Source organism: Notamacropus eugenii, chromosome 1 (genome assembly GCF_028372415.1).
Source record: "Notamacropus eugenii isolate mMacEug1 chromosome 1, mMacEug1.pri_v2, whole genome shotgun sequence".
Classification (NCBI taxonomy): domain Eukaryota; kingdom Metazoa; phylum Chordata; class Mammalia; order Diprotodontia; family Macropodidae; genus Notamacropus; species Notamacropus eugenii.
The window spans coordinates 11,231,172-11,243,137 of record NC_092872.1 but is presented as its reverse complement, the minus strand read 5'-3'; the positions used below and the strand labels follow the sequence as shown (position 1 = coordinate 11,243,137).

The 11,966-nt window shown below is 42.3% G+C and overlaps 1 protein-coding gene across 1 annotated transcript; it reads left to right on the top strand.

The window, feature by feature from the left end:
* The first annotated feature begins 3,748 nt into the window (after positions 1-3,748).
* On the top strand, positions 3,749-11,064 carry LOC140522375 (serine protease 42-like). Its single transcript, XM_072637733.1, has 5 exons — positions 3,749-4,093; positions 5,370-5,538; positions 7,371-7,636; positions 9,120-9,283; positions 10,617-11,064. Exons 1-5 carry the CDS (start codon positions 3,937-3,939, stop codon positions 10,854-10,856), a joined length of 996 nt encoding a protein of 331 aa, XP_072493834.1. The 5' UTR covers positions 3,749-3,936; the 3' UTR covers positions 10,857-11,064.
* Positions 11,065-11,966: the final 902 nt, after the last annotated feature.

The window sequence follows — 11,966 nt, the reverse complement described above, 5'->3', positions numbered from 1 at the left end:
AAAGGAAAATGTCAAATACAGGAGGGGACACAAGGAAATAGGCACACTAATGCACTATTAGTGAAGCTATGAAGTAATCCAACCATTCTGGAGAACAGTATAAAACTATGCCCAAAGGGCTATAAAGCTGTGAATGTACTCTGACCCACCAATACCACTACTAGGTTTATACTCCAAGGAGATCGAAGAAAAATATTAATGACAATTCTTTTTGTAGTAGCAAAGAACTGGAAACTAAAGAGGCCCCTGTCAGTTGGGGAATGGCTGAGATGTGGTGTATGAATGTGATGAAATACTTTTATGCTGTGAGACATGATGAAGGGGATTGTTTCAGAAAAACCTGGGAAAGCCTATATGAACTGATGCAAAGTGAAGTGTTGGTGGTTAGTGGAGCAGTGGATAGAGCACTGGACTAGGAATCAGGAATATTCATTTTTCTGAGTTCAAATCTGACCTCAGCCGTGTGATGCTGGGTGAGTCACTTAACACTGTTTGCCTCAGTTTCCTCATCTGTAAAATGAGCTGGAGAAGGAAATGGCAAACCATATCAATGTCTTTGCCAAGAACACCCTAAATGGGGTTTTCTGAAAAAACTAAACAACAATAACAACAAAGCAAAGGAAGCAAGAGAACAATTTATGTAGTAACAGCAACACAGCAAGGAAAATCAATTGTGAAAGACTTAGTAACTGACCAACACAACGCTCCACCCTATCTCCAAAAGACTCATGATAGAAAATGTTTTCCACTTCCAGATGGAAAACTGATGGACTCAGTGCAGATCGAAGCATACTTTTTCCTTTATTTTTCTTTATAAAAAATATGGCTAATGCAGAAATGTCTTGCATGACTGTATATGTATAATGGGTATCATATTTCTTGCCTTCTCAATGGATGAAGGAAAGGGTGGAGGGAAGGAGAGAATGTGGAACTAAAAATAAACATACAACTCAAACTTTAAAAAAAAGAAGAAATGAGAAGAGAAACAATAAGAGAAAAAAATCTTTGCAACAAGTTTCTCTGATTCTAAAATATACAAGCAATTGATTCGAATATAGAAGAATGACAGCCATTCCACAGCAGTTAAATGATCAAAGGATATGAACTGGTAGTTGGTAAAGGAAGAAATCCAAGTTCTCAACTGCCATATGAAAAAAATAAATGCTCCATGTCACTAATAATTAGGGAAGTGCAAATTAAAACAACCCTGAAATTCCCACTCACACACCCATCAAATTGGCAAAGAGGACATAAAAAGGAAAAACTGTCAACTAGATTGAAGGAAGACAGACACAATGGCGCTCTGTTGGTGAAACTGTGAGTTGACCCTTCTATTCTGGAAAGCAATTTTTGACTGTGTTCCCAAAGTCACTCAACTGAACCTCTGATTTAACAGTACCACTACTAGACCTATCCACACCACAGAAATCAAAGAAAGAAGAAAAATGTTCCATTTCTACAAAAATATTTATAGCAGCTTTTTTTTAAACAGCAAAGACCTGTAAACAAAGGACATGTCCATCAATTAAGGGATGGTCTTATGATCTATGCATATAATGGAATATCATTCCTTCATAAAAAATGACAAAAGAAACAGTTTCAGAGGTACCTGGGACAACTTGTATGAAGTGAACTAAAACATAAGAACATATTTCATAGTAACAATAACATTTCAGAGAAAGACAATTTTGTCTGTCTCAAGAACTCTGATGAGTTCAGTGACCAATCATAATTCCTGAGGATAGACGATGAAGCAGGCTTACACACCTCCTGATAGGGAGGTAATGAATTCAAGGTGCAGAATGAGGCATATCATACATTTTTGCACATGGCAAATGTGTGCTTTGCTTTCTTTAGGATAGGGCTGTGGACATATGAACATTGCCACAGGAAACTCCCAGGTGAGGGAATTTCCTCTATGCAGCAGGTTGTTACCTTCTCAGTGAATTATATAACATTAGAAAGTTGCCTGGAACATTGAGAAATTATATGATTTGCCCAAGGTCACACAGCCAGTGTATACCTCTGAACCTAGATCTTCTTGACCTCAAGACCAGCCCTCAATCTGCTAAGCCAAAGCTGCTTGTCTCATTTTTTGTTGTTGCTTGACTGTACTTGTTATAAGCATGGTGTTTCCCTCCCCCCCAAAAAAGATTTACAGTTTCCCAAAATCTTATTTTTTTGTCTTACTTTACATATGGAAATGTACATTTTTGTGAGCTTCTTGTGCTCATAGTAAGAAATATCAGTTGCACAAGGTCAGGGAAATGCAAACTTAACATAAAATAACATGTAGGTGTTGGGGGAGAGTGGGATCTTAGTCAAATGAAAACTCAGGGTGAACCAATAGAATGAGTTTGTTACTGAAAAAGTTAATATGATTTTGGGGCTGTATTCAAAGACATTCAGAAAAAAGATGACAGTTACTCTGTCCGCTCTCAGATCACATCTGGAGAATTGGGTTCAGGATCGGGTCCTGCCATTTTAGAACAGATTTTAGCATACTGATGGATGTCCACAGAACAGTGATCAGAAGAGTGTAAGATATGGAAAGAGCCTAGTTGTAGGATCAGTTTAAAGAACTGAGGATGTTTAGCCTGGAGAAGAAAACAGAAGGGGTCCAACATAGCTGCCTTAAAGTTTTTGAAGAGATGTGGAAGATTAGACATTCTACAAACAAGGGGAAGTAATAAAAAAGCAATTTTCAGCACAAATCCCACTTTCTAAAAAAACAAGAAAAGGAAGCCTTTTCTGATTCCCCCTAATTCTAGTGCCTTCTCTGTCTTGATTATTTTTAGTTTATCCTGAATATTTTGTTTATACACAATTGTTTGCATGTTATTTCCCCAGTTATTAGATTGTGAGCTTCTTCAAAGTAAAGACTTGTCTTTTACCTTTCTTTATACTACCTGGAACATAGTAGATGTTGAATAATAGCTGACACAATACAAGAAAAACCCTTTTAAAAAAATTTTATCATTTATTTTTAACACTCTTTTTAAGAAAAATTTGAGTTCTGAATTTTTTCCCCTGCTGCCTGCCCCTCCCCCACCCATTGAGAAGGCAGGAAGTGTGAAATCAATTATACATGTGAAATCATGTAAAATATTCCCCATAGCAAAAAAAAAAAAAAGACAAAAAAGTGAAAAAAACTATGCTTCCATTTGCCCTTAGATTTCACCCGTTCTCTCTGTGCTGATAGCATTTTCATCACAAGTCCTTCAGAATTGTCTAGGTAATTATCTTGATCAGAGCAGCTAAGTCTTTCCCATTGAGCCTGGTTACAATGTTGCTGTGACCGGGCACAGTGTTCTCCTGGGTCTGCTCACTGCACTTTGCGTCAGTTACTTTAAGTTTTCCCAAGTTTTTCTGAAAGCACTCTGCTTGTCATTTCTTATGCATGATCGTATTCCATCACAGTCCTCTATCACAAGAAAGACCGTTTAATAACAACTTCATAAAAATAAATTTAATTGAATGATCCTCTAAGTCGCCCGGCAGCGGATCGGTGGTCACTGATGGAGGAGAATGAGATTTGCTGGGACAGAATGACTGCCTGTGAGGGATGGTAGAGAGAAGTTCTCCCCCTGGGAGTTGAATAATGGACCAGAGACACCTCAGGTGCTCCCACCTGTGAGGTTCTGACATGAGAGGTCCTTAGTGGTCCCCAGCACTAGGGGGCCCCGCAAGGAGGGGACTAGGAAGTCTCAGCACTAGGGGGACCAGCGGGGAGCGGACTAGGAAGTCCCAGCACTAAGGGTCCCGGCGGGGAGGGGACTAGGAAGGCCCGGCACTAGGGGCCCCGCAGGGAGGGAGCTCAGACGTCCTTTATCACGAGGGATTTTGATTACCGGTGGGCTAGAGAGGGAAGGTGCCGGAAGGTTCTGGGGTCCCCAGTGCCTTGGAGAAGGGACATCGTGGGCAGCCGAGCAACTTATGGTTACTGGGCCTTTGGAGAGCCCTCCCCACCCCCTCTATGGTCTCCCCTGTCCTAAGGGGGCAGGGTTATCCATGGCGCCGCATCTTATAGTCCCCTTAGGGGCCCTGCTCTTCTTCCTGCTGCTACTTCTGCTTACATCCTTCAGCGAGCCTGGTGAGAGTCCCCCTTCTGTATTCGGAAGGGTCTGCTGGTGTTTAGGGGAAGGGAAAAGAATGTGCATTTATTAAGCCCCAACTGTGTGCTAAGAGCTTTATAAATATTATCTCATATATAACTTATAAATATTATCTCATAATATTTCATATTATCTCTTTATAAATATTAACTCATACATGTCATATAATTTTTAAAAATTATATCATATATCTCATATAATTTATAAATATAATCTCAATGTCTCGTATTATCTCTATAAATATTATACAAATATATTATATATTATATAAATAAATTATATAAGTATACATGTAAATATCTAATAGTATACAACAATATATGTTAAGTATATTAATTAAATATTAAATGATAATAATAACAATTATCTCACTTGAGTCCGCGAGGTTTTGGGGGAGATGCGGTGCATTGTTGGGGACAGGTATCATGGAACAAAGTGGAGCTGGGTTTGGGAGAGGTGAGAGCGGGGGTGGGTCTGGGGTGGGGGTGGGGAGGGCAGCTGAAACAGACGAGAAACCCTGCTGGATGGAGATGTAAGGAAAGGGGAAGGGGGATTGATTAGGGAGGGGAAGACTGAGGGCACAGACCTACGATCCTAGAAAATGCAGGATATTCATTGTTTCTCTTCATTCATTGGCCCAGGCTCCCCCATCACCCTCCCATCCATTTGATATCTATGGGATACAGTGACCCACTTTCTGTCCATCAGTTATTTTCAGGGACTTGGGCCTCCTGTGTGTGGAGCCTTGGGAGGTGAAACTGTTGTGAGATACCTGAACCTTGAGGAATTCATCTGTTCTCTTATGGAGGGCTGGGAAGTAGAGGAAGGCAGAGATATTCCCCCTCCTCCCCAGTATTCCTATTCATGGAGCCACAGACCTAAGGAGAGAAAAAGGCCCCCATTGTCAGAGATCCCATTAAAACACTGTCATTACTGGTGGGTGTAAAAGACCCTGGATTTGAAGGCAGAAATCCAAGGGTCAATTCCCACCACTTTGTTTACCAGCTATTGAATCTCAGGCAAGCCTTCCTTCTCTGGAAAAAAATTCAATTGATGAATTCTAGGGTCCATCTCCTAGGCTCCATGAACCCCTTTCATCCCATTTAATGGGAGAAGTAGTGTACCACTTTAATCTCTCTCTCTCCTCTTTCTGTCTCCTCTCTTTTTCTCTCTTTCTGTCTGTCTCTCTATCTCTGTCTCCTTCTCTCCTCCTTTCCATGGCTGCCTATCTTCTTCCCCCCTACTACTCCCTAGGACTCTCTTGTGGCCAGTATGATCCATTCAAGAAAGTCATTAATGGACATGTTGCCCCAGCATCCAAGTGGCCCTGGCAGGTGAGCCTGCAAGCTGGTCAGCAGCACATATGTGGAGGAGCCCTCATTAATACCGAATGGGTGTTGACAGCTGCACACTGCATCATGTGGTGAGTTTATCCCTTGCCAGACCACACACATTTGGGAGGAAAACTACCTCAGAGACTGATTACCATTAATTCCCCCAAAAGCCAGAGAGATAAAAATACCCTTTGTTCCTCCAGGGAAATTGTACCTAAATTGGGACAACACCTCTCCTCCTCCTGCCCCTATCAATTTATCGTATCAGTCCCTGTTCAAAACATTTGCTGAGTGCATTCAACATTTAGGACACTGTACAAAATCCTCTGTTGGACATTCAGAGCCTCTTTAGCTTAGCCCTCTCTTACCTTACCTTTCCAGTCTTCTTACACCTTACTCCCTGAAATATACTCTTCCAACCAGTGATACTGACCTCCTGGTAGTTCTACAAACAAGACCCTTCATCTCTTGGTTTCTGTTCCCCATGCCTGGAATGCTCTCTCTTCTCTGCTCTGACTACTGACCTCCTTGGATTTCTTTAAGTCCCAACTAAAATCCCACCTTCTACAGGAACACTTCCTCAATCCCTCTGAATTCTAATGTCTTCCCTCTGTTAATTATTTCCTATTTACAGAACGCAGAATAAAGCAGACTGTTTTCCCTTGTGTTATGTTTTGTTTTGTTTTGTTTTTTTTCTCATGGTTTCTCCCATTCAATTTTATTTTTCTGTGCAGCATGACTAATGTGAAAATGTGTTTGATAAGAATGTATGTGTAGAACCCATATAAGATTGCATGCCATATTGGGGAGGGAGAGAAGAGGGAGGAAGAGAAAATTTAAGACTTATGGAAGTGATTGTTGAAAACTGAAAACAAATTAATTAATTAAATTTTAAAAAAATGTTTCCTATTTAGCATCTCTATAGCTTGCAAGCTATCTTCCCATTAGATTATAAACTCCTTATAAGGGCAAGGATCATTTTTTTTTTTTTGCTTCTTTTTGTCCTGATGAATGTTTATTAATTGATCGATTATACTAGGCATCCTGGGGAATCCCTGTTCTCAGAGCTTAAAATCTTGTTGGGGATTCAGAACACACACAAAAGATTGTACGTAAAGCCATGAATCTGTATTTTGAGCAGCTTGCTTTTAAAAATAATGTATAATAAATGTATAGGATGAATAAAATGGCATTCCATAAGCACTTGCTATGGTGCTCTGCACTATACTAGGTGCTGGAAATATCAATACAAAACAAATTTGTTACTGCTCACAGAGAAATTTATGTTCTTTCATGGTAAGACCCCACATTTAAGAGAGTAGTAACTGAGGAGGGACAGTGTAGTCTGGCAAGTTAGAGACTTTGCCTGCAGCAATGACAGCCAACAGCCAGGGGAAGGGACCCAGAGAGAAGTTCCACATAGCAAAGGATTAAAGACCTCTGAGCATGGCTTCTGCTTCAGCTGGTTAGGCTGTTGAAAAGATGACCCAGTGTAGATTTGATGATGTGTGTGGCAGATGAGTAACACAGATAGGAATTCAGAGGAGAGACTACTCATTGTGGGCTGGAGGAGTCAGAGAAGGTTTGGGGGTCTTGAATTTCACAGGGCTTAAGAGGAGGAGCAGAAAGAAAGTGCATCACCGGCCCCAAAGGCAGGTGGGTTGGGGAGAAAGGGATAGGACAGTGTGACCAAATGTCCAGATGAAAGGGAAGAGAATGACCTGTATCTGAAACAAGCAAGAGATGAGTAAGGTTGGGGCTTAGGGTCCATATGGTTGGGTTAAAGGAAGCTATGGCCAGATTGTAGGAGGCCTGAAATCCCAGGAACAGGAGTTTGGATGCCATGCCTATATTCATATGGAATTATCCAAGTACATGGATGTTGTTGGGTCTGTTTTATGGTGTTTTCTCTTTCCCACAGGAATTATGATTACACTGTGAAACTTGGAGATATGTCCTATTATACCTCTAAGAACAGTATCGTCGTTGATGTCAAAGATATAATCATCCATCCCTCTTATTCAGAATTAATTGTTGTCAAGAATGACATTGCCCTTGTGCGCTTGAAATCTCCTGTGAACCTCACCCAGAAGATTCAACCTATCTGCCTCCCTTCTAACAAATTATACTTGAAGAATGGGACCCGCTGCTGGGTAGCAGGATGGGGCAGGACTGAAGAAAACAAGGGTAAGAGAGGGTAACATGGTTACTGTTCTCCCCGATAGAGAGCCAAGAGCTGCCTTTTTCTGCTAAGTCTACAGGATGGAGTTCAGAGGCAGCAGGAGCTCTGGCCTTCGGCTGGCTAAATTCCCTTCCCCTGATGATAGGAGCCTTCCTGGAGGTCAGGGGTGAGGGTTGGGAGAGAGCGGAAGGAGATAGGAAAAGGTTGGAGCTGAGGGTCTCTGAATAGTTAGTTTGTTACCTGTACAGCTCACATGCAGAAATTCTAGACTTTTAAGTGTTACGGGGCCCTTTGGGCAGTCTGCTGAAACGTTTGGAATCCTTAGCACGACTGTTTTAAATGCATTAGATCAAATACATAGTAATAAAAAGGAAGACAATTATATTGAAGTGCAACTTTCAAACTACAGTTATCCTTTCCATATCAAACTTTCCCCACTGGGGTTTAGATATATTGTGGGTCAGCATATGAAATTAAATGGGAATTTTGAGGGAGTTGATTTGTGAAGGCCAGCAGACAACACACAGCCTGTGACCAAATACTTAACTCAAATTTTGCAATAAGGTACTGTAAACACCCCATAAAAGAAAAAAAATTCAGACTTTTTCTCTGTTATGAAGGGAGGGCCAAAAAATTTTATGCAGATTTTTGAGATCTGGAGTGAGGTTGAGTGAGGAAGTGTTGTGCTCCTAAGCCTTGCAATGTGGAAGATATAACTGTATTAAAAACTCCAGTTTCCAGACCCCAGTTTAAGAATGCCTAGTGAATATTACGAGGGTCAATTTAGATCAAGGAAAATCTGGAGAAATTGGTTCACATTGTGCATGGTTCCCTAATGGAACAAGCTGCCTGTTACTGAAAGGACTGAAGCAGAGTCTAGATGACGATCATCATGAATGAGGTAAAAGGGATTCCTGTTACAGATGGAGATGAGACTAAGTGACCTCCCAGATCCATGACCACTTGCAAATTCTAATCTCAAGGACCCTGGGTAGTTCTGACCTTGTGTATCGCAGATGAGTAGCAGACAATCAGGACTACAGGAACTCAGAGGACTCCAGCAACTGCGAGCTAGAAGTGTCAGGGAAAGTCTGTTGGAGGTCTTGGAAAGAAGAAAGCAATGAATCGATGCAGGAGATTATAATTGTTATTCTAAGTAGTGAGTCCCCTGACCTGTGCCCATAGACTTCCTCTTCTGTGGCCCTTTCTCCCCTTCATATGCATGCCTCTCATCCCCCTTTCCCTTCTAGACTTTGTGATTGGCCTCTGCAGTTGAGGGAGACCAAGGCTTGGCATTCTGAACCATTGCTGGGTGGAGTCTTTGCCTTTGTAGTGAGCTCTGGCTTTTGGAGATGTGCTAGAGCAGGAGCAGGGTGAGAGTGGTTCCGGGGGTTGCAGAAGCCTCAGGAGAAGAGTGGAAGGCATAGAGGGATTGATGACCCTTTGTCTGTGTTATAGCCTATTAACTACCAGCATCCCTGTCCACAGATGATTCACATCCTCTTGTCCTCCTGGAAACTGATCTATACATTGTTGAAACAAAACAATGCAACAAAATGTTGAGAAAGTTCCTGTTTATCTCAGTGTTTAAGTCCATTATTGACCAAAAGGTGCTCTGTGCCTATCATCCCACAGGAAAAGATACCTGCCAGGTGAGTTCCTCCCATCTTCCTTCACCTTCCTCCCCTGTTACCGTGGGTTCTGAATATTAGCCACAGCTATCAGGGCTGCCTGGGACAATAGCCTTTTTGGAGCATGGCTGACTCAATGCTTCTTAATCTGGGCTCCATGAATTTTTGTTAATATTTTGATAAATGGATTTCAACATAACTGCTTTCCTCCACAATCCAACATGTTTTGCTTAATGCTTTTAAAAACATTATTCTGAAAAGGGGTCAGGCTTTACCATTCTGCCAAAGGTGTCCATGACACAGAAGAGGTTCAGAGCCCCTGGACCGAAGACGAAGGCTTCCTCACAGAGAAGTGTCTCTGCTACATGTTTTTTGAGAAGTTAGGTCTAGCTGATGGAGAAAGGAGAGAGCTGAAAAACCTTAAGCTCAGAATCTGTGGAGGAGAGGAAACCAAACACAAATGGGGTCCAAAGAGGTTCTGAAAAGATTCTGAGAAAAGTAGACAGAGCCAGCCAGACGAAGCAAGATTGTAGAGCTAAGAGTTGGGGTGAGGAGTGCAAGAATCTAGAATTACGCTAATTCCATCAAAGTGGAATTGAGTTGTTGTGAGACATACTGTGTCCTCCCAAAACCTTCTCTGGAACAGAAGGTTATGGTATGGGATCCCTAGCCTTTCTTCCTAGCTCTGCCACTAAGAAGATGTATGGTGTCAGGCAAATCATTTTTTCCTTTGGGGCCTCAGTTATATTATCTGTAAAATGAAAGGGTTGGACCAAATGGTTTCTGTTGTCCCTTTTACCTTTGATGTTCTAATTCTTCTAAGCAAATGTGTAGGTCATAATGGAAATGGATAGGCTCTTTCCGTTTCAGGCCTCCCCCCCCCCCAGGTTTATGACTCTTTGTTTCCTGGAAGAAGCTAGCAAAAAGAATCGTAGTGCTGGAAGACTTGGGATTTCATCAGATTTTCCTGTTGAGTGCCTGTGGTGTGGGTCCCTGTAGGAGAGCCTGCCCAGGTCCAGAAGTCAGTTGCTGGTGTCAAGCTTCTGGCAGCCGTGAACCTATGGCCAGATAGAGAATGGGATAGTGAAGATGAGACAGAGAGCCATGGTGGGATTGGGATGGTCTCATGGGTTGTGGCAAAAGTCGTGGAGTAATTCTTGATTTTATATAAGAGTTAGGCAAATTGCTATATGCTGGGAGAAGAGGTTTCTCATTCCCATCTCCTACAGAACCACTCCTGTGGCTTTTCTTTTACCTCTCCTGAGGTCTCTGGGGATCAATAAAATCTTGTCATTCATCCATACTTTGCTCTCAAGGTTCTAGTTTCATTCTAACCTCCTCTCTTTTTCTCCAGGGGGACTCAGGAGGGCCCCTCGCCTGTGAAGTTGGAGAACACACTTGGGTGCAGGTGGGGATAGTGAGCTGGGGAGCTGACTGTGGAAAACTCAAAATGCCTGCAATTTATACCAAAGTCAGTTCATTCTCCAGATGGATCACCAACACCATACACCAGAGAAGCTCCTCCTTTCTAGCTTCTTCCTGCTCCACATTTGTCTCAGTGCTGCTGCCCTTGTGTGTACTGGTAATTCCATGACACAGTATCCTCATGATCTATGTTCAGGTCCCCTTCTTTTACCTGCTTTCAAGCCTTGCTCTACTCTCACTGCTCCCTCAGAGGGATTCTCATCTTTCCTTACCTTCCAATCCTCTGACCCTGCTGGGCCTCAATAGGACGAGCGGTTACTGTATGGAAAGCACTTGCCAAACCTTAAAGCCAACTATAAACTTGAGTTGCTCTTGCTGATTGTGGTGGTTGTTTGTATTTTAATTCCCTATCAAGCAGGCACTATGATCTGGGGTGTGGTCTTTGGCCATGGGAGGTAGATGGAACGCAAACCAAGGCAGGCTGTTGGGAAGACAGAGAGAGCTTTTGGCTTCCAGAGTTCCTGAGCTCCTTCAGCCTCTGCTCAGTTTTCTCCTCTCAAAGAAGCCATGGTCCTCCATTTCTCTGTCCTTCTAGGCATCATTCTTCTCCCCTCTCCCAGTCCCCATCTGCTCTCAGGCCAAAGACCTAAGTCCCTTTCCTTCCCCTTGGATGGATGGATAGGACATGGTTCCCTTTGATCCACCCTTGTCTTTGAACATTAATGCTTCATGTTAATAAAACTTCAAAAAAAAGTATGCAGCTGACTGAGAGAAAAAGTATTATCTCTGGGTATAAAGGTTTGGAATTAATGATGAACTTGTCTGGTGCCATTCAGATGCCCATCTCTCATTGAACCAGGCCTTAGTGGTATTGGTGCCCTGTTTGGTTGTCCCCATTGCCTGATGAACATTGCTACCCTTGTAAGCAAAGGACCGGATGCCTCTTCTATTGATGGGTGGAGGGATTACTTGAAGTTGTTTAAGAAATAATTTTGATCACTGCTGTAAACTGTAGGTATTGGAGTACAACAAGTATCCCAGGGCATCAGTACCATCTATTCCATTTTTTAAATGTTCCAGGCCTTATGTATTACGATGATAAAACAGGGATGAAAAGGAACATAAGAGCTCCCCACAAGGAGCTTACAGTTCAATGGGCAAGTTGCTCACATTTTCTGTACCTCAGTTTCCTCTTCTGTACAGTGAAAGGGTTGGACTACATGGCTTCTAAGGGTCCCTGTCAGCTCTGAATATATGATGCCATAAGGGTGCTCTAAGG